At 49.5% G+C, this 24,051-nt stretch overlaps 1 protein-coding gene across 1 annotated transcript in view; it reads left to right on the top strand.

Moving 5' to 3' along the window:
- Positions 1–23,038, top strand: part of LOC149427204 (otogelin-like) — a gene marked incomplete at its 3' end in the record, with an annotated part of 35,757 nt that extends 12,719 nt beyond the window's left edge. The window contains 7 exon segments of the mRNA XM_089668193.1: positions 1,233–1,337; positions 1,433–1,543; positions 4,049–4,150; positions 16,721–16,819; positions 18,114–18,154; positions 21,208–21,283; positions 22,860–23,038. Of these exon segments, the coding sequence (XP_089524319.1) occupies positions 1,233–1,337; positions 1,433–1,543; positions 4,049–4,150; positions 16,721–16,819; positions 18,114–18,154; positions 21,208–21,283; positions 22,860–23,038 (713 nt within the window).
- Positions 23,039–24,051: the final 1,013 nt, after the last annotated feature.

Raw genomic sequence — 24,051 nt, 5'->3', positions numbered from 1 at the left:
ATGGAGGTGGGCGGTGTGGGCGGAGTCGTTATGGAGGAGGGCGATGTGGGTGGAGTAGTTATGGAGGTGGGCGGTGTGGGCGGAGTCGTTATGGAGGAGGGCGGTGTGGGCGGAGTAGTTATGGAGGTGGGCGGTGTGGGCGGAGTCGTTATGGAGGTGGGCGGTGTGGGCGGAGTAGTTATGGAGGTGGGCGGAGTAGTTATGGAGAAGAGCGGTGTGGGCGGAGTCGTTATGGAGGAGGGCGGTGTGGGCGGAGTAGTTATGGAGGTGGGCGGTGTGGGCGAAGTAGTTATGGAGGTGGGCGGTGTGGGCGGAGTCGTTATGGAGGTGGGCGGTGTGGGCGGAGTCGTTATGGAGGTGGGCGGTGTGGGCGGAGTCGTTATGGAGGAGGGCGGTGTGGGCGGAGTCGTTATGGAGGTGGACGGAGTAGTTATGGAGGAGGGCGGTGTGGGCGGAGTAGTTATGGAGGTGGGCGGTGTGGGCGGAGTAGTTATGGAGGTGGGCGGTGTGGGCGGAGTAATGGAGGTGGGAGGTGTGGGCAGAGTAGTTATGGAGGTGGGCGGAGTAGTTATAGAGGTGGGCGGAGTAGATATGGAGGTGGGCGGTGTGGGCGGAGTAATGGAGGTGGGCGGTGTGGGTGGAGTAGTTATAGAGGTGGGCAGTGTGGGCGGAGTAGTTATGGAGGTGGGTGGTGTGGGCGGAGTAGTTATGGAGGTGGGTTGTGTGGGCGGAGTCGTTATGGAGGTGGGCAGTGTGGGCGGAGTAGTTATGGAGGTGGGCGGTTTGGGCGGAGTAGTTATGGAGGTGGGCGGAGTAGTTATAGAGGTGGGCGGAGTAGATATGGAGGTGGGCGGTGTGGGCGGAGTAATGGAGGTGGGCGGTGTGGGCGGAGTAGTTATGGAGGTGGGCAGTGTGGGCGGAGTAGTTATGGAGGTGGGTGGTGTGGGCGGAGTAGTTATGGAGGTGGGTTGTGTGGGCGGAGTAGTTATGGAGGTGGGCAGTGTGGGCGGAGTAGTTATGGAGGTGGGCGGTTTGGGCGGAGTAGTTATGGAGGTGGGCGGAGTAGTTATGGAGGTGGGCGGAGTAGTTATGGAGGAGGGCGGTGTGGGCGGAGTAGTTATGGAGGTGGGTTGTGTGGGCGGAGTCGTTATGGAGGTGGGCAGTGTGGGCGGAGTCGTTATGCGGGTAGTTACCTCTTCTCATCCAATAATCCTGTTTGTCTCCGCCTCTAGTCTGCAACCAATCGCTGTGCGAAAGTCTGACCCCGCCCTGTGACTCTCACCAGAAACTGACCGCCTATCACCAGGAGGACTCCTGCTGCCCGAGATACACATGTGGTAAGAATGACCCGCCCTCCATCAGGACACGCCCATCCCTCCGCCAGTATGATGCCCCTCCCCCTCCATGATGAATGTACGATGTGTCATTGTAGAGTGTGACCCCGAGAAGTGCCGCCCTGCGGAGGAGCCCCCCCAATGCCGGGACGACCAGACCCTCTTCTTGGCCCCGGCGATGGACGGTTGCTGCGTCCGCCATCTCTGTGGTATGATGGGCCTCATCCAGCCTCTCCGTAATATGGAGTTCTGGGGGGGAGTTTCTGAGGAGGAGGTTCTGGGGGGAGGTTCTGAGGAGGAGGTTCTGGGGGGAGGTTCTGAGGAGGAGGTTCTGGGGGAGGTTCTGGGGGGGAGGTTCTGGGGGAGAGGTTCTGGGGGAGAGGTTCTGAGGAGGAGGTTCTGGGGGAGAGGTTCTGAGGAGGAGGTTCTGGGGGGAGGTTCTGGGGGAGAGGTTCTGAGGAGGAGGTTCTGGGGGAAGGTTCTGGGGGAGAGGTTCTGGGGGGAGGTTCTGGGGGAGAGGTTCTGGGGGGGAGAGGTTCTGGGGGGAGGTTCTAGTCCATCACTAGGGCGCGGTCACTTGGTCTGTGTCACCATAATGAACTGCCTGACCTTTGAACTTAAGTCAGCTGGCTTGGAAGACCAATAATGGGGGTTTTGTTATGTGGGGGGGAAGGGCTCCGAGACCCCCAATAAAAGGGTACAATGGCCAACTGACGTCCACCATCCAAGGAGGGGTTGTGACCCTCTTTGTTGCATTTCCCAAACGTGACCGGATCCCCTCTGAGGAACATCGCCCAATCCTCCGATCCCTGAGAGGCGGCATTGGCTTTCACTCTGAGGGTCCAGGTTGAGCTGCAGCCCCCGGGCATCACGGGGCCCCACCGGGCCCCACCAAGCCCCACCGAGCCCAACCAGGCCCCACCGAGATCAACCAGGCGCTTCACAACTCCAAGTGTCCTCCAAAGTTCCAGATAAATCTCACGTTGTCTCTCCCTCTTCTATCATGTCCGAACCAAACTGCGTCCATCCTGTCCGGTCATACAAAACCTGCTCTGTCTGCTTGGGTCCCCCCTGTCAGTGCCTGGCTCCCCATAAGTATCCCCCCCCATGTCAGTGCCAGACTCCCCATAAGTATCCCCCCTGTCAGTGCCTGGCTCCCCATAAGTATCCCCCCCCATGTCAGTGCCAGACTCCTCATAAGTATCCCCCCTGTCAGTGCCAGACTCCCCATAAGTATCCCCCCTGTCAGTGCCAGACTCCCCATAAGTATCCCCCCTGTCAGTGCCTGGCTCCCCATAAGTATCCCCCCCTGTCAGTGCCTGGCTCCCCATAAGTATCCCCCCCATGTCAGTGCCTGGCTCCCCATAAGTATCCCCCCCTGTCAGTGCCTGGCTCCCCATAAGTATCCCCCCCATGTCAGTGCCTGGCTCCCCATAAGTATCCCCCCCATGTCAGTGCCTGGCTCCCCATAAGTATCCCCCCCTGTCAGTGCCTGGCTCCCCATAAGTATCCCCCCCATGTCAGTGCCTGGCTCCCCATAAGTATCCCCCCCTGTCAGTGCCTGGCTCCCCATAAGTATCCCCCCCATGTCAGTGCCTCGCTTCCCATAAGTGTCCCCCCCTGTCAGTGCCTCGCTTCCCATAAGTGTCCCCCCCTGTCAGTGCCCAGTGGTCTGTAACAATGGCGGGCGGTAGTGACGGTGGGCGGTAATGACGGTGGGCGGTAATGACGGTGGGCGGTAATGACGGTGGGCGGTAATGACGGTGGGCGGTAATGACGGCGGGCGGTAATGACGGCGGGCGGTAATGACGGTGGGCGGTAATGACGGCGGGCGGTAATGACAGTGGCCAGTAATGACGGCGGGCGGTAATGACGGCGGGCGGTAATGACAGCGGGCGGTAATGACAGTGGCCAGTAGTGACGGTGGGCGGTAATAACAGTGGGCGGTAATGATGGTGGGCAGTAATGACAGCGGCCAGTAATGATGGTGGGCGGTAATGACAGCGGCCAGTAATGATGGTGGGCGGTAATGACAGCGGGTGGTAATGACAGCGGGCGGTAATGACAGTGGCCAGTAGTGACGGCGGGCGGTAATAACAGTGGGCGGTAATGACGGTGGGCAGTAATGACAGCGGCCAGTAGTGACGGTGGGCGGTAATGACAGCGGCCAGTAATGACAGCGGCCGGTAATGACAGTGGCCGGTAATGACGGTGGGCGGTAATAACAGTGGGCGGTAATGACGGTGGGCAGTAATGACAGCGGCCAGTAATGACGGCGGGCGGTAATGACGGCGGGCGGTAATGACGGTGGGCGGTAATGACAGCGGCCGGTAATGACAGCGGCCAGTAATGACAGCGGCCGGTAATGACAGCGGCCAGTAATGACAGCGGGCGGTAATGACAGCGGGCGGTAATGACGGCGGGCGGTAATGACAGCGGCCAGTAATGACAGCGGGCGGTAATGACGGCGGCCAGTAATGACAGCGGGCGGTAATGACGGCGGGCGGTAATGACGGCGGCCAGTAATGACAGCGGGCGGTAATGACGGCGGGCGGTAATGTCGGTGGCCGATTTTCCTCTTCATCATTCTTTTGTATTTTTGGAGGAACATGTGACCTAACAGAGTGATGTCATCCACGCTCCGCCCCCTGCCCCTCCCCCGGTCTATAGATTGTGTGTGGAATGACTGAGGACTGTGTGTTCTCCTCCTACAGGCTGCAATGTGTGTCCCCAGCGTGTACCTACCTGCCAGGAAGGCGAGATACTTACCATCACCAACAACGGCACACAGAGCTGCTGTCCCACCTATCAGTGTGGTAAGTTCCGGGACAGATGAAGCCTATTGGCTGAGCATTCCACACCCTGTATATATATATATGTTGGTGACCCTTCCCCGGGTATATAGATCCTCAGTGGATGGATATATATATATATATGTTGGTGACCCTTCCCCGGGTATATAGATCCTCAGTGGATGGATATATATATGTTGGTGATCCTTCCCCGGGTATATAGATCCTCAGTGGATGGATATATATATATGTTGGTGACCCTTCCCCGGGTATATAGGTCCTCAGTGGATGGATATATATATGTTGGTGATCCTTCCCCGCGTATATAGATCCTCAGTGGATGGATATATATATATATGTTGGTGACCCTTCCCCGGGTATATAGGTCCTCAGTGGATGGATATATATATATATATGTTGGTGATCCTTCCCCGGGTATATAGGTCCTCAGTGGATGGATATATATATGTTGGTGATCCTTCCCCGGGTATATAGATCCTCAGTGGATGGATATATATATATGTTGGTGACCCTTCCCCGGGTATATAGGTCCTCAGTGGATGGATATATATATGTTGGTGATCCTTCCCCGCGTATATAGATCCTCAGTGGATGGATATATATATATATGTTGGTGACCCTTCCCCGGGTATATAGATCCTCAGTGGATGGATATATATATATATGTTGGTGACCCTTCCCCGGGTATATAGATCCTCAGTGGATGGATATATATATATATATGTTGGTGACCCTTCCCCGGGTATATAGATCCTCAGTGGATGGATATATATATGTTGGTGATCCTTCCCCGGGTATATAGGTCCTCAGTGGATGGATATATATATGTTGGTGATCCTTCCCCGGGTATATAGATCCTCAGTGGATGGATATATATATATGTTGGTGACCCTTCCCCGGGTATATAGGTCCTCAGTGGATGGATATATATATGTTGGTGATCCTTCCCCGCGTATATAGATCCTCAGTGGATGGATATATATATATATGTTGGTGACCCTTCCCCGGGTATATAGATCCTCAGTGGATGGATATATATATATATGTTGGTGACCCTTCCCCGGGTATATAGATCCTCAGTGGATGGATATATATATATATGTTGGTGACCCTTCCCCGGGTATATAGGTCCTCAGTGGATGGATATATATATGTTGGTGATCCTTCCCCGGGTATATAGATCCTCAGTGGATGGATATATATATATATGTTGGTGATCCTTCCCCGGGTATATAGGTCCTCAGTGGATGGATATATATATGTTGGTGATCCTTCCCCGGGTATATAGGTCCTCAGTGGATGGATATATATATATGTTGGTGATCCTTCCCCGGGTATATAGATCCTCAGTGGATGGATATATATATATATATGTTGGTGATCCTTCCCCGGGTATATAGGTCCTCAGTGGATGGATATATATATGTTGGTGACCCTTCCCCGGGTATATAGATCCTCAGTGGATGGATATATATATATATATATGTTGGTGATCCTTCCCCGGGTATATAGATCCTCAGTGGATGGATATATATATATATATATGTTGGTGATCCTTCCCCGGGTATATAGGTCCTCAGTGGATGGATATATATATATGTTGGTGACCCTTCCCCGGGTATATAGGTCCTCAGTGGATGGATATATATATGTTGGTGATCCTTCCCCGGGTATATAGGTCCTCAGTGGATGGATATATATATATATATGTTGGTGACCCTTCCCCGGGTATATAGATCCTCAGTGGATGGATATATATATATGTTGGTGACCCTTCCCCGGGTATATAGATCCTTGGTGGATGGATATATATATATATGTTGGTGATCCTTCCCCGGGTATATAGATCCTTGGTGGATGGATATATATATATATGTTGGTGATCCTTCCCCGGGTATATAGGTCCTCAGTGGATGGATATATATATATATGTTGGTGATCCTTCCCCGGGTATATAGATCCTCAGTGGATGGATATATATATATGTTGGTGACCCTTCCCCGGGTATATAGGTCCTCAGTGGATGGATATATATATATGTTGGTGACCCTTCCCCGGGTATATAGGTCCTCAGTGGATGGATATATATATATATATATGTTGGTGATCCTTCCCCGGGTATATAGTTCCTTGGTGGATGGATATATATATATATGTTGGTGATCCTTCCCCGGGTATATAGATCCTCAGTGGATGGATATATATATATATATGTTGGTGACCCTTCCCCGGGTATATAGGTCCTCAGTGGATGGATATATATATATGTTGGTGACCCTTCCCCGGGTATATAGATCCTCAGTGGATGGATATATATATATATATGTTGGTGATCCTTCCCCGGGTATATAGGTCCTCAGTGGATGGATATATATATATATGTTGGTGACCCTTCCCCGGGTATATAGGTCCTCAGTGGATGGATATATATATATATGTTGGTGACCCTTCCCCGGGTATATAGGTCCTCAGTGGATGGATATATATATATATATATGTTGGTGACCCTTCCCCGGGTATATAGATCCTCAGTGGATGGATATATATATATATATGTTGGTGACCCTTCCCCGGGTATATAGATCCTCAGTGGATGGATATATATATATATATGTTGGTGACCCTTCCCCGGGTATATAGATCCTCAGTGGATGGATATATATATATATATGTTGGTGATCCTTCCCCGGGTATATAGGTCCTCAGTGGATGGATATATATATATATGTTGGTGATCCTTCCCCGGGTATATAGATCCTCAGTGGATGGATATATATATATGTTGGTGATCCTTCCCCGGGTATATAGGTCCTCAGTGGATGGATATATATAGTTGCAAGAAAAAGTATGTGACCCCCTTGGGATTCCGTGGAGTTTTGCATGAATTAGGCATAAAATGTGCTCTGAACGTCATCTAAGTCACAACAATAGAAGAACACAGTCTGCTGAACATAATACTACACAAACATTAGATGTTGCCATGGTTTCATTGCACATAACATGTAAACATTTACAGTGCAGGGAGGAAAAAGTATGTGAACCTTTGGACTTAATAACTGGTTGACCCTCCTTTGGCAGCAATAACCTCAACCAAACGTTTCCTGTAGTTGCAGATCAGACCTGCACAACGATCTGGAGTCATTTTGGACCACTCCTCTTCACAAAACTGTTTCAGTGTAGCAATATTCTTGGGATGTCTGGTGTGAATCGCTCTCTTAAGGTCATGCCACAGCATTTCAATGGGGTTGAGGTCAGGACTCTGACTGGGCCACTCCAGAAGGCGTATTCTGTGCTGTTGCAGCCATTGTTTTGTTGAATGACTTGTATGCTTTGGGTCATCATTGTCCTGTTGCATCACCCATCCTCTGCGGAGCTTCAGTTGGTGTACAGATGGTCGTACGTTTTCCTGCAAAATGTCTTGATAAACTCTGGAATTCATTTTCCCATCAATGACAACAATCCGTCCAGGCCCTGAGGCAGCAAAGCAGCCCCAAACCATGATGCTCCCTCCGCCATGTTTCACAGTGGGGATGAGGTTTTGATGTTGGTGTGCTGGGCCTTTTTTTCTCCACACATAGTGTTGTGTGTTCTTCCCAAACAACTCAATCTTGGTGTCATCTGTCCACAGTATATTCTGCCAGTAGTGCTGTGGAACATCCAGGTGCTCTTTTGCAAACTTCAAACGTGCTGCAATCTTCTTTTTGGCCAGCAATGGCTTCCTCCGTGGTGTCCTCCCATGTACTCCATTCTTGTTTAATGTTTTCCTTATTGTAGATGTGTCAACAAAATGTTATCATGTGCCAGAGATTTCTGTAGGTCTTTAGCTGACACTCTGGGATTCTTCTTTACCTCATGCAGCATTCTGCGCTGGGCTCTTGCAGCCATTTTTACAGGACGACCACGCCTAGGGAGAGTAGCAACAGTGCTAAACTTTCTCCATTTGTAGACAGTCTGTCTTACCGTGGACACATGAACATCATCGCTTTTGGAGATACTTTTGTAACCCTTTCCAGCTTCATGCAAGTCAACAATTCTTGATGGTAGGTCTTCTGAGAGCTCTTTTCTGCGAGGCATGGTTCACATCAGACAGTGCTTCTTGAAACCAGTAAACCCAAAACAGGTGTCAGCAACACATCCAATATCATCACACTGATTGGAGTTAAGGTTGGCTCACTCCTGGCTCCAATCAGCTCTGGGAGAAGTCATTAAGCTAGGGCCTCACATACTTTTTCCTCCCTGCGCTGTGAATGTTTACATGTTATGTGCAATGAAACCATGGCAACATCTAATGTTTGTGTAGTATTATGTTCAGCAGACTGTGTTCTTCTATTGTTGTGACTTAGATGACGTTCAGAGCACATTTTATGCCCAATTCATGCAAAACTCCACGTAATCCCAAGGGGTTCACATACTTTTTCTTGCAACTGTATATATATGTTGGTGACCCTTCCCCGGGTATATAGATCCTCAGTGGATGGATATATATATATATGTTGGTGACCCTTCCCCGGGTATATAGATCCTCAGTGGATGGATATATATATATATGTTGGTGACCCTTCCCCGGGTATATAGATCCTCAGTGGATGGATATATATATATGTTGGTGATCCTTCCCCGGGTATATAGATCCTCAGTGGATGGATATATATATATATATATGTTGGTGACCCTTCCCCGGGTATATAGGTCCTCAGTGGATGGATATATATATATGTTGGTGATCCTTCCCCGGGTATATAGATCCTCAGTGGATGGATATATATATATATGTTGGTGACCCTTCCCTGGGTATATAGGTCCTCAGTGGATGGATATATATGTTGGTGACCCTTCCCCGGGTATATAGATCCTCAGTGGATGGATATATATATATATATGTTGGTGATCCTTCCCCGGGTATATAGATCCTCAGTGGATGGATATATATATGTTGGTGATCCTTCCCCGGGTATATAGGTCCTCAGTGGATGGATATATATATATATATATGTTGGTGACCCTTCCCCGGGTATATAGGTCCTCAGTGGATGGATATATATATATATGTTGGTGACCCTTCCCCGGGTATATAGGTCCTCAGTGGATGGATATATATATATGTTGGTGATCCTTCCCCGGGTATATAGGTCCTCAGTGGATGGATATATATATATATATATGTTGGTGATCCTTCCCCGGGTATATAGGTCCTCAGTGGATGGATATATATATATATGTTGGTGATCCTTCCCCGGGTATATAGATCCTCAGTGGATGGATATATATGTTGGTGACCCTTCCCCGGGTATATAGGTCCTCAGTGGATGGATATATATATATATATGTTGGTGACCCATCCCCGGGTATATAGATCCTCAGTGGATGGATATATATATATATATGTTGGTGATCCTTCCCCGGGTATATAGATCCTCAGTGGATGGATATATATATGTTGGTGATCCTTCCCCGGGTATATAGATCCTCAGTGGATGGATATATATATGTTGGTGATCCTTCCCCGGGTATATAGGTCCTCAGTGGATGGATATATATATATATATGTTGGTGATCCTTCCCCGGGTATATAGGTCCTCAGTGGATGGATATATATATGTTGGTGATCCTTCCCCGGGTATATAGGTCCTCAGTGGATGGATATATATATATATATGTTGGTGATCCTTCCCCGGGTATATACAGTCAGGTCCATAAATATTGGGACATGGACACAATTCTAACATTTTTGGCTCTATACACCACAATGGATTTGAAATGAAACTAACAAGATGCGCTTTAACTGCAGACTGTCAGCTTTAATTTGAGGGTATTTACATCCAAATCAAGTGAACGGTGTAGGAATTACAACAGTTTGCATATGTGCCTCCCACCTGTTAAGGGACCAAAAGTAATGGGACAATTGGCTTCTCAGCTGTTCCATGGCCAGGTGTGTGTTATTCCCTCATTATCCCAATTACAATGAGCAGATAAAAGGTCCAGAGTTCATTCCAAGTGTGCTATTTGCATTTGGAATCTGTTGCTGTCAACTCTCAAGATGAGACCCAAAGAGCTGTCACTATCAGTGAAGCCATCATTAGGCTGAAAAAACAAAACAAACCCATCAGAGAGATAGCAAAAACATTAGGCGGCCAAAACAACTGTTTGGAACATTCTTAAAAAGAAGGAACGCACCGGTGAGCTCAGCAACACCAAAAGACCCGGAAGACCACGGAAAACAACTGTGGTGGATGAGCGAAGAATTCTTTCCCTGGTGAAGAAAACACCCTTCACAACAGTTGGCCAGATCAAGAACACTCTCCAGGAGGTAGGTGTATGTGTGTCAAAGTCACCAATCAAGAGAAGACTTCACCAGAGTGAATACAGAGGGTTCACCACAAGATGTAAACCATTGGTGAGCCTCAAACACAGGAAGGCCAGATTAGAGTTTGCCAAACGACATGTAAAAAAGCCTTCACAGTTCTGGAACAACATCCTATGGACAGATGAGACCGACATCAACTTGTACCAGAGTGATGGGAAGAGAAGAGGATGGAGAAGGAACTGCTCATGGTCCTCAGCATACCACCTCATCAGTGATCATGGTGGTGGTAGTGTCATGGCGTGGGCATGTATGGCTGCCAATGGAACTGCTTCTCTTGTATTTATTGATGATGTGACGGCTGACAGAAGCAGCCGGATGAATTGTGAAGTGTTTCGGGAATATTATCGGCTCATATTCAGCCAAATGCTTCACAACTCATTGGACGCTTCACAGTGCAGATGGACAATGACCCAAAGCAGACTGCAAAAGCCACCAAAGAAGTGGAATGTTCTGCAATGGCCAATCACCTGACCTGAATCCGATGGAGCATTTCACTTGCTGAAGACAAAACTGAAGGGAAAATGCCCCAAGAACAAGCAGGAACTGAAGACAGTTGCAGTAAAGGCCTGGCAGAGCATCACCAGGGATGACACCCAGCGTCTGGTGATGTCTATGCGTTCCACACTTCAGGCTGTCATTGACTGCAAAGGATTTGCAACCAAGTATTAAAAAGTGACAGTTTGATTTATGATTATTATTCTGTCCCATTACTTTTGGTCCCTTAACAAGTGGGAGGCACATATGCAAACTGTTGTAATTCCTACACCGTTCACCTGATTTGGATGTAAATACCCTCAAATTAAAGCTGACAGTCTGCAGTTAAAGCTCATCTTGTTCCTTTCATTTCAAATCCATTGTGGTGTATAGAGCCAAAAATGTTAGAATTGTGTCCATGTCCCGATATTTATGGACCTGACTGTAGGTCCTCAGTGGATGGATATATATATATATATATGTTGGTGACCCTTCCCCGGGTATATAGGTCCTCAGTGGATGGATATATATATATGTTGGTGACCCTTCCCCGGGTATAAAGGTCCTCAGTGGATGGATATATATATATGTTGGTGACCCTTCCCCGGGTATACAGGTCCTCAGTGGATGGATATATATATATATATGTTGGTGATCCTTCCCCGGGTATATAGGTCCTCAGTGGATGGATATATATATATGTTGGTGACCCTTCCCCGGGTATATACAGTGGGGATGGAAAGTTTGGGCACCCCAGCTAAACATTTGTATTAATGTGCATAAAGAAGCCAAGGAAAGATGGAAAAATCTCCAAAAGGCATCAAATTACAGATTAGACATTCTTATAATATGTCAACAAAAGTTAGATTTTATTTCCATCATTTACACTTTCAAAATAACAGAAAACAAAAAAATGGCGTCTGCAAAAGTTTGGGCCCCCTGCAGAGTTTATAGCATGCACTGCCCCCTTTGCAAAGCTGGGACCTGCCAGTGTCATGGATTGTTCTCAATCATCGTCTGGGAAGACCAGGTGATGTCAATCTCAAAGGTTTTAAATGCCCCGACTCATCTGACCTTGCCCCAACAATCAGCACCATGGCTTCTTCTAAGCAGTTGTCTAGAAAACTGAAACTGAAAATAGTTGACGCTCACAAAGCTGGAGAAGGCTATAAGAAGATAGCAAAGTGTTTTCAGATGTCAATATCCTCTGTTCGGAATGTAATTAAGAAATGGCAGTCATCAGGAACAGTGGAAGTTAAAGCAAGATCTGGAAGACCAAGAAAAATATCAGACAGAACAGCTCGCAGGATTGTGAGAAAAACAATTCAAAACCCACGTTTGACGGCACGATCCCTCCAGAAAGATCTGGCAGACACTGGAGTTGTGGTCACTATTCCACCATAAAGAGATACTTGTACAAATATGGTCTTCATGGAAGAGTCATCAGAAGAAAACCTCTTCTACGTCCTCACCACAAAAATCATCGTTTGAACTTTGCAAATGAACATATAGACAAGCCTGATGCATTTTGGAAACAAGTTCTGTGGACCGATGAGGTTAAAATGAAACTTTTTGGCCGGAATGAGCAAAGGTACGTTTGGAGAAGAAGGGGCACAGAATTGAATGAAAAGAACCTCTGTCCAACTGTGAAGCATGGGGTTGGATCAATCATGCTTTGGGGTTGTGTTGCAGCCAGTGGCACAGGGAACATCTCACGAGTAGAAGGAAAAATGGATTCAATAAAATTTCAGCAAATTTTGGATGGTAACTTGATGCCATCTGTGAAAAAGCTGAAGTTAAAGAGAGGATGGCTTCTACAAATGGATAATGATCCTAAACACACCTGGAAATCCACGGGGGATTACATCAAGAGGCGTAAACTGAAGGTTTTGCCTTCACAATCTCCTGACCTCAACATCATTGAAAATCTATGGATGGACCTTAAAAGAGCCGTGCGTGACAGACAGCCCAGAAATCTCAAAGAACTGGAAGACTTTTGTAAGGAAGAATGGGCAAAGATACCTCAAACAAGAATTGAAAGACTCTTGGCTGGCTACAAAAAGTGTTTACAAGCTGTGATACTTGCCAAAGGGGGCAGTACAAGATATTAACTCTGCAGGGGACCCAAACTTTTGCAGACGCCATTTTTTTGTTTTCTGTTATTTTGAAAGTGTAAATGATGGAAATAAAATCTAACTTTTGTTGACATATTATAAGAATGTCTAATCTGTAATTTGATGCCTTTTGGAGATTTTTCCATCTTTCCTTGGCTTCTTTATGCACATTAATACACATTTGTAGCTGGGGGGCCCAAACTTTCCATCCCCACTGTAGGTCCTCAGTGGATGGATATATATATATATATGTTGGTGACCCTTCCCCGGGTATATAGGTCCTCAGTGGATGGATATATATATGTTGGTGATCCTTCCCCGGGTATATAGGTCCTCAGTGGATGGATATATATATATATATGTTGGTGATCCTTCCCCGGGTATATAGGTCCTCAGTGGATGGATATATATATATATGTTGGTGATCCTTCCCCGGGTATATAGGTCCTCAGTGGATGGATATATATATGTTGGTGATCCTTCCCCGGGTATATAGGTCCTCAGTGGATGGATATATATATATATATGTTGGTGATCCTTCCCCGGGTATATAGGTCCTCAGTGGATGGATATATATATATATGTTGGTGACCCTTCCCCGGGTATATAGGTCCTCAGTGGATGGATATATATATATGTTGGTGACCCTTCCCCGGGTATATAGGTCCTCAGTGGATGGATATATATATATATGTGTTGGTGATCCTTCCCCGGGTATATAGATCCTCAGTGGATGGATATATATATATATATATGTTGGTGACCCTTCCCCGGGTATATAGGTCCTCAGTGGATGGATATATATATATATATGTTGGTGATCCTTCCCCGGGTATATAGATCCTCAGTGGATGGATATATATATGTTGGTGACCCTTCCCCGGGTATATAGATCCTCAGTGGATGGATATATATATGTTGGTGACCCTTCCCCGGGTATATAGATCCTCAGTGGATGGATATATATATATGTTGGTGATCCTTCCCCGGGTATATAGATCCTCAGTGGATGGATATATATATATGTTGGTGATCCTTCCCCGGGTATATAGATCCTCAGTGGATGGATATATATATATGTTGGTGACCCTTCCCCGGGTATATAGGTCCTCAGTGGATGGATATATATATGTTGGTGATCCTTCCCCGGGTATATAGATCCTCAGTGGATGGATATATATATATGTTGGTGATCCTTCCCCGGGTATATAGATCCTCAGTGGATGGATATATATATATGTTGGTGACCCTTCCCCGGGTATATAGGTCCTCAGTGGATGGATATATATATATATGTTGGTGACCCTTCCCCGGGTATATAGGTCCTCAGTGGATGGATATATATACACACACACAAGGTGGTATCAAAATGTTTTGAGATTAGTTTTGTAATAGGCCAACAGATGGCAGCACAAGGTTGCACGCACAGTCACAGGGAGCACTGACCTACATAGGTCAGTGTGCCAAAAGACATCCTCCTGTGTACATCGGGAGGTGCGCGCAACTCTGCCACGGACACGTCTGACCCGATCCGGCAAGTTTACGGAGACGCTCGTTGGAGGAGTTCTGAGCGGAAGAACATCGCTGGAAGATAACGAGAGATCAGGCAGACCTTCACCGAGCTCAACCCCCGAAAATGTGGAAACCATTCGCCAACTCGTGTATGGAGGTCAGAGAACGATCCACAACATTGCCGCCATTGTCGGTCATACGGGACAGGCAATCCTCACGTGTGTCGGGGTGTCATACGGGACAGTCCAGGCAATCCTCACGTGTGTCGGGGTGTCATACGGGACAGTCCAGGCAATCCTCACGTGTGATTTGAACATGTGACGTGTTGCTGCCACGTTCCTCCCCATGCTGCGATGATCTCACTTCTGAACCCACCCTACTCGCCAGATTTGCCTCCTGCGCACTTCGCCCTCTTCCCGAAGTTGTAGATCCAGCTCAGAGGTCACCATTTTGAGAAGATTGCGGAGATCCAACGCACATAGCAGAAGGTGCTTGACGTGCTTCACACAGGAGACTTCCAGGACACGTTCCAGAAGTGGCGGGAACACCGGGAGCGCTGTATTGAGGTGCAAGGGGACTATTCTGAAGGTGCGAGTGTGTGAAGGCAGAGAAATAAAGTACTTCCTGTAAACAGAGCGAGTCTCCAAGCTTTTTGATACCACCTCGTATCTTGGTGGCCCTTCCCTGGATAGAGTCCTCAGTAGATATATAGTAGAGACAGGTCCTCTTAGATGATCCATGCTTTGCTTCTACGACAATGCATTCCAATGTTCTCTGGCTGTTCTCCCATAGCTGTGATGGAGAATGCAAGACGAACAGTCTACTGGGTACCCCGATATGCTGCTGTACCCCCATACTGGGTGTGGAGCCCCCATACTGGGTGTGGAGCCCCCATACTGAGTGTGGAGCCCCCTACCTGACCAGATACTATGCCAGCAAAGGTTTATGAGCCCAGCAGACACTTCACCTCATGTGTAGCACTACCCCCATAGGGCCTGCAGGTAATAGTTGGTTCTTAGCTAACCGTATAGAGGCTGCCCATCCCCCCAAGCACCAGCCCATCCACTCCGGCTCCTAAATCCCGGCATGTGGGATGTCTTTCTGATATTTAATACTTGAAGAACTTTAATCAGAAGAGGGGTTAGAGCATGGGGTACTCCAAAGAACAACCAGCAAATCGCAATGAGAGGACAATCTCCCACTTAGTCTCTTTCTCTGGAGGTAACTGAGGAGATTGAACGGTCCTCACAGTTGGGGACCATAAGGCCATTCTCCTTGGCATTTGGTTACCTTGCACCACTGCACAATTATTGGCACCCAATGCTGATTCCAATATGCTGGACAGGGAGGCACTTTCCTCGGGGCTCACCAGGATTCTACTGAGGACAGGAACAGCCAGTATCTGAGACCCTATCAGAGCCATCTCAGTCCATAGCTACTTCTGGCACTTATGTCCCAGGAGCACTTATGTCCCAGGAGCACTTATGTCCCAGGAGCACACAGTCACCAGGAGCACACAGTCACCAGGAACCAATTCATTACTCAGCAGGGCAGCTGCTACATTCCAGCTTCCTCTAGACACGACCTAGTGAGGGAGACAGTTCTTCTCCAGACCTGATCTCTTGGGGTGAAGTCCTACAGCCAGCTCAATCCAGGCCTTCAGCCCTGACACCACTAAGGCCTCAAGAACAGCTACACAGTCCATGGGCTGCATCAGGTCCCTCAAGCTCTGTAACCCTCCTGTGGAGAGAGGGCAGTCTCTGCAGGGCTTCAGACTATTTATCACCTCTCCCACCCCCTTCTGGACACTCCTCTCCTCAGGGACTGGCTAGGCCATGATAAATATTCAGACTGGTCATTTGAATCTCCTTCCCTGTGTTCTGGAAGCTTCTTCCAGAGCAAGGGGGAAGCAATCAAACTGCCAACCTGTGAAACCCTGAACAGACCAGAACAACCAATCATCGCTCCCCTGACTACAGCAGCCAAAACCTAAATTTGCCAAAAGACATCCTAAACTAGGAGGGTTCTACACAAGGTGGCCAGGAAGGGCCAGACATAGGGAGATGCGTGTGGACATCGGACACTGACATGTCTTCTCCTCGTGTGTAGTGTGTGACACGGCTCGATGTCCTGATGTCACCTGTGATCTGGGAATGTCTGTGCTGGAGTTGTGGACACCTGGAAGTTGCTGTCCATATAGAACCTGCGGTAAGTAGACCAGTTCCTTCTGGAAGGTGATGTGCCTGAGACCCCCACAGGATTTCCCAACTGTACGGGGACATGTAGAAGTGGGTCATGTATGGTGGTCGGGGAGATTCAGCAGTGAAATGGGGACATCTGGAAGCGGGTCATGTATGGTGGTCGGGGAGATTCGGCAGTGAAATGGGGACATGTAGAAGTGGGTCATGTATGGTGGTCGGGGAGATTCGGCAGTGAAATGGGGACATGTAGAAGTGGGTCATGTATGGTGGTCGGGGAGATTCGGCAGTGAAATAGGGACATGTGGAAGTGGGTCATGTATGGTGGTCGGGGAGATTCGGCAGTGAAATAGGGACATGTGGAAGTGGGTCATGTATGGTGGTCGGGGAGATTCGGCAGTGAAATAGGGACATGTGGAAGTGGGTCATGTATGGTGGTCGGGGAGATTCGGCAGTGAAATGGGGACATGTAGAAGTGGGTCATGTATGGTGGTCGGGGAGATTCAGCAGTGAAATGGGGACATGTGGAAGTGGGTCATGTATGGTGGTCGGGGAGATTCGGCAGTGAAATGGAGACATGTGGAAGTGGGTCATGTATGGTGGGCGGGGAGATTCGGCAATGAAATGGGGACATGTGGAAGTGGGTCATGTGTGGTGGGCGGGGAGATTCGGCAATGAAATGGGGACATGTGGAAGTGGGTCATGTATGGTGGTCGGGGAGATTCGGCAGTGAAATGGAGACATGTGGAAGTGGGTCATGTATGGTGGGCAGGGAGATTCGGCAGTGAAATGGAGAAATGTGGAAGTGGGTCATGTATGGTGGTCGGGGAGATTCGGCAGTGAAATGGGGACATGTGGAAGTGGGTCATGTATGGTGGTCGGGGAGATTCGGCAGTGAAATGGAGACATGTGGAAGTGGGTCATGTATGGTGGTCGGGGAGATTCGGCAGTGAAATGGGGACACGTGGAAGTGGGTCATGTATGGTGGTCGGGGAGATTCGGCAGTGAAATGGGGACACGTGGAAGTGGGTCATGTATGGTGGTCGGGGAGATTCGGCAGTGAAATGGGGACACGTGGAAGTGGGTCATGTATGGTGGTCGGGGAGATTCGGCAGTGAAATGGGGACACGTGGAAGTGGGTCATGTATGGTGGTCGGGGAGATTCGGCAGTGCAATGGGGACATGTGGAAGTGGGTCATGTATGGTGGGCGGGGTCACGTACTGTATGTTCTTTTGCAGTGTTTTGGGCCAACTGATGAATGAAATAATTGATTGAGTCGGTTTTTCTTCATTCATATCCACAGAGTGTTCCTGTGAGAAGATCCCAAAACCGGAATGTGATCTGGTGAGTAAACGTAACATCTGTGCTGATCGGGGTTCCGGTGTGTCGTTGGCGTGACCAATGTATGATGTTACTTGGGACAAAATTGCAGAGAAATCTCAAATATCTCGTACAGCTAACCCTACTGGACAACCCCACAGGGGTCACCCCAATATCAAATCATCCCACAGAGGTCATTCCAATAGTGACTGGATCTCCCCACAGGGGTCACCCCTACGACAGCTGGACCATCCTATAGGTTCTCCCCACAGGGGTCACCCCAATATCAAATCATCCCACAGAGGTCATTCCAATAGTGACTGGATCTCCCCACAGGGGTCACCCCTACAACATCTGGACCGTCCTATAGGTTCTCCCCACAGGGGTCACCCCTACGACAGCTGGACCGTCCTATTGGTTCTCCCCACAGGGGTCACCCCTACGACAGCTGGACCATCCTATAGGTTCTCCCCACAGGGGTCACCCCAATATCAAATCATCCCACAGAGGTCATTCCAATAGTGACTGGATCTCCCCACAGGGGTCACCCCTACAACATCTGGACCGTCCTATAGGTTCTCCCCACAGGGGTCACCCCTACGACAGCTGGACCGTCCTATTGGTTCTCCCCACAGGGGACACCCCTACAACAGCTGGACCATCCTATAGGTTCTCCCCACAGGGGTCACCCCTACGACAGCTGGACCGTCCTATAGGTTCTCCCCACAGGGGTCACCCCTACAACATCTGGACTGTCCTATAGGTTCTCCCCACAGGGGTCACCCCTACGACAGCTGGACCGTCCTATTGGTTTTCCCCACAGGGGACACCCCTACAACAGCTGGACCATCCTATAGGTTCTCCCCACAGGGGTCACCCCTACGACAGCTGGACCGTCCTATAGGTTCTCCCCACAGGGGACACCCCTACAACAGCTGGACCATCCTATAGGTTCTCCCCACAGGGGTCACCCCTACGACAGCTGGACCGTCCTATAGGTTCTCCCCACAGGGATCACCCCTACGACAGCTGGACCATCCTATAGGTTCTTCCCACAGGGGTCACTCCTATTACAGCTGGACCACCCTTTAGGTTCTCCCCACAGGGGTCACCCCTATGACAGCTGGACCATCCTATAGGTTCTCCCCACAGGGGTCACCCTACGACAGCTTGACCATCCTATAGGTTCTCCCCACAGGGGTCACTCCTATTACAGCTGGACCACCCAATAGGTTCTCTCCACAGGGGTCACCCCTATGACATCTGGACCATCCTATAGGTTCTCCCCATAGGGGTCACCCCTACGACATCTGGACCATCCTATAGGTTCTCCCATAGGGGTCACCCCTACGACAGCTGGACCGTCCTATAGGTTCTCCCCACAGGGGTCACCCCTACGACAGCTGGACCATCCTATAGGTTCTCCCCACAGGGGTCACCCCTACGACATCTGGACCATCTTATAGGTTCTCCCCACAGGGGTCACCCCTACGACAGCTGGACCGTCCTATAGGTTCTCCCCACAGGGGTCACCCCTACGACAGCTGGACCATCCTATAGGTTCTCCCCACAGGGGTCACCCTACGACAGCTGGACCATTATATAGGTTCTCCCCACAGGGGTCACCCTACGACAGCTGGACCATCCTATAGGTTCTCCCCACAGGGGTCACTCCTATTACAGCTGGACCACCCAATAGGTTCTCCCCACAGTTGTCACCCCTACGACAGCTGGAACACCCAATAGGTTCTCTCCACAGGGGTCACCCCTATGATAGCTGGACCATCCTATAGGTTCTTCCCACAGGGGTCACTCCTATTACAGCTGGACCACCCTTTAGGTTCTTCCCACAGGGGTCACCCCTATGACAGCTGGACCATCCTATAGGTTCTCCCCACAGGGGTCACTCCTATTACAGCTGGACCACCCAATAGGTTCTCTCCACAGGGGTCACCCCTATGACATCTGGACTATCCTATAGGTTCTCCCCATAGGGGTCACCCCTACGACAGCTGGACCATCCTATAGGTTCTCTCCACAGGGATCACCCCTATGACAGCTGGACCATCCTATAGGTTCTCCCCACAGGGATCACCCCTACAACAGCTGGACCGTCCTATAGGTTCTCCCCACAGGGATCACCCCTACAACAGCTGGACCGTCCTATAGGTTCTCCCCACAGGGATCACCCCTACAACAGCTGGACCGTCCTATAGGTTCTCCCCACAGGGATCACCCCTACAACAGCTGGACCGTCCTATAGGTTCTCCCCACAGGGATCACCCCTACGACAGCTTGACCATCCTATAGGTTCTCCCCACAGGGGTCACTCCTATTACAGCTGGACCACCCAATAGGTTCTCTCCACAGGGGTCACCCCTATGACATCTGGACCATCCTATAGGTTCTCCCCACAGGGGTCACTCCTATTACAGCTGGACCATCCTATAGGTTCTCCCCACAGGGGTCACTCCTATTACAGCTGGACCATCCTATAGGTTCTCCCCACAGGGATCACCCCTACAACAGCTGGACCATCCTATAGGTTCTCCCCACAGGGATCACCCCTACAACAGCTGGACCATCCTGTAGGTTCTCCCCACAGGGATCACCCCTACAACAGCTGGACCATCCTATAGGTTCTCCCCACAGGGGTCACCTCTACAACAGCTTGACCATCCTATAGGTTCTCCCCACAGGGGTCACTCCTATTACAGCTGGAACACTTAATAGGTTCTCTCCACAGGGGTCACCTCTACAACAGCTTGACCATCCTATAGGTTCTCCCGACAGGGGTCACCCCTACGACAGCTGGACCATCCTGTAGGTTCTCCCTGCAGGGGTAACTCCTATTACAGCTGGACCACCCAATAGGTTCTCCCCACAGGGGTCACCCCCAGCAGTGGCTGGATCACCTTGCAGTGGTCACCCAATCAGGGCACACCAGTCATAGGTTGGGGTTCTGCTCGGTTTCAGACGGTGGGGGTGGAGAGGACGTTGGGTGGATGGGGGAAGGTAGAGCCATCGCACACAATGCAGATATCGATGTCACTAAACTCTCCCTTCTTCCTGTTTAGGGAGAAAAACTCCAAATTGACGAGGAATTCATGAACTCGGTAACCAACCCGTGTAACTGCACCGTCTATAAATGTGGTAAGTCCTGACACCCCCACCCCACTCCATGAAGGCTCGCCCTAAAACAGACGTCTTTCACCCCCACTGCACCAACCCATACCCCAACAGACGTCTTTCACCCCCACTGCACCAACCCATACCCCAACACACGTCTTTCACCCCCACTGCACCAACCCATACCCCAACAGACGACTTTCACCCCCACTGCACCAATCCATACCCCAACACACGTCTTTCACCCCCACTACACCAATCCATACCCCAACAGACGTCTTTCACCCCCACTGCACCAACCCATACCCCAACAGACGTCTTTCACTCCCACTACACCAACCCATACCCCAACAGACGTCTTTCACCCCCACTGCACCAACCCATACCCCAACAGACGTCTTTCACCCCCACTGCACCAACCCATACCCCAACAGACATCTTTCACCCCCACTGCACCAACCCATACCCCAGCAGACGTCTTTCACCCCCACTACACCAACCCATACCCCAACAGACGTCTTTCACCCCCACTGCACCAACCCATACCCCAACAGACGTCTTTCACCCCCACTGCACCAACCCATACCCCAACAGACGTCTTTCACCCCCACTGCACCAATCCATACCCCAACAGACGTCTTTCAACCCCACTCGGCCAACCCATACCCCAACAGACGTCTTTCACCCCCACTGCACCAACCCATACCCCAACAGACGTCTTTCACCCCCACTGCACCAACCCATACCCCAACACACGTCTTTCACCCCCACTACACCAATCCATACCCCAACAGACGTCTTTCACCCCCACTACACCAATCCATACCCCAACACACGTCTTTCACCCCCACTGCACCAACCCATACCCCAACAGACGTCTTTCACCCCCACTGCACCAACCCATACCCCAACAGACGTCTTTCACCCCCACTACACCAATCCATACCCCAACAGACGTCTTTCACCCCCACTGCACCAACCCATACCCCAACAGACGTCTTTCACCCCCACTGCACCAATCCATACCCCAACAGACGTCTTTCAACCCCACTCGGCCAACCCATACCCCAACAGACGTCTTTCACCCCCACTGCACCAACCCATACCCCAACAGACGTCTTTCACCCCCACTGCACCAACCCATACCCCAACACACGTCTTTCACCCCCACTACACCAATCCATACCCCAACAGACGTCTTTCACCCCCACTACACCAATCCATACCCCAACACACGTCTTTCACCCCCACTGCACCAACCCATACCCCAACAGACGTCTTTCACCCCCACTGCACCAACCCATACCCCAACAGACGTCTTTCACCCCCACTGCACCAACCCATACCCCAACAGACGTCTTTCAACCCCACTCGGCCAACCCCTACTCTCCTCCCCCTCCGGAGGTCTCTTCAGGCCCCACTCATCATTTCAGGTCTTCCTCCACGATCCCGTACCAACATGACCCAGCTGTCCTCTCCCAGGCGGCCTCCACCCCTCCCCCCCCCCGTGTTTATTGGGGACCCCATCTCCTGTGAGGTGTGGAGAGCTCCCCATATACTGCCCATTGGCTGTGGTCTGACGTGGCTCCTCTCTCTGCAGTGAAGGCCTCGGTGTGTCTCAGTAAAGATGGTGGGATCCTCCGGCCGGGTCAGACCATCATGGAGCACACGGCGGAGGGCGTCTGTCACACATCGCACTGCACCTCGCTCATCGACCCCGTCTCCAAATACCACCAAATCAACGTCTCGTCTCTGCGCTGCGCCGCCCGCTGCCAGCCGGTAAGGAGGACTAATGACAGATGATGGGGCTGATTCACTAAAGGAGAGGAGCCGGTGGATTCTCAGTGAATGAGGTGACACCAGATTCACCGCAAGCAGCAGCCAATCACAGGCAAGGAGAGTCTGCTTCACGATTGGACGACTGAAGTCAGCGCAACTTCACCTCATTCACTAAGAGGCGGGATTTCCTCAGCGAGTGATGGCGGCCTGGGCTCCGCCTTATATACCTATAGAGGGTGTATATAGGAGGAGTATATATGGGACAGTGTGTATATAGGAGGAGTATATATAGGACAGTGTGTATATAGGAGGAGTATATATAGGACAGTGTGTGTATATAGGAGGAGTATATATAGGACAGTGTGTGTATATAGGAGGAGTATATATAGGACAGTGTGTGTATATAGGAGGAGTATATATGGGACAGTGTGTATATAGGAGGAGTATATATAGGACAGTGTGTATATAGGAGGAGTATATATAGGACAGTGTGTATATAGGAGGAGTATATATGGGACAGTGTGTATATAGGAGGAGTATATATAGGACAGTGTGTGTATAGGAGGAGTATATATAGGACAGTGTGTGTATATAGGAGGAGTATATATAGGACAGTGTGTATATAGGAGGAGTATATATAGGACAGTGTGTGTATATAGGAGGAGTATATATAGGACAGTGTGTATATAGGAGGAGTATATATAGGACAGTGTGTGTATATAGGAGGAGTATATATGGGACAGTGTGTATATAGGAGGAGTATATATAGGACAGTGTGTGTATATAGGAGGAGTATATATAGGACAGTGTGTGTATATAGGAGGAGTATATATAGGACAGTGTGTATATAGGAGGAGTATATATGGGACAGTGTGTATATAGGAGGAGTATATATGGGACAGTGTGTATATAGGAGGAGTATATATGGGACAGTGTGTGTATATAGGAGGAGTATATATAGGACAGTGTGTGTATATAGGAGGAGTATATATAGGACAGTGTGTATATAGGAG

Source organism: Staurois parvus, unplaced genomic scaffold (assembly GCF_062004578.1).
Source record: "Staurois parvus isolate SC_StPar_1 unplaced genomic scaffold, SC_StPar_1.0 ptg003938l, whole genome shotgun sequence".
NCBI classification, from domain to species: Eukaryota; Metazoa; Chordata; class Amphibia; order Anura; family Ranidae; genus Staurois; species Staurois parvus.
Note: the sequence above shows the minus strand (reverse complement) of the source record. Positions and strands in the feature narration are given on the sequence as shown.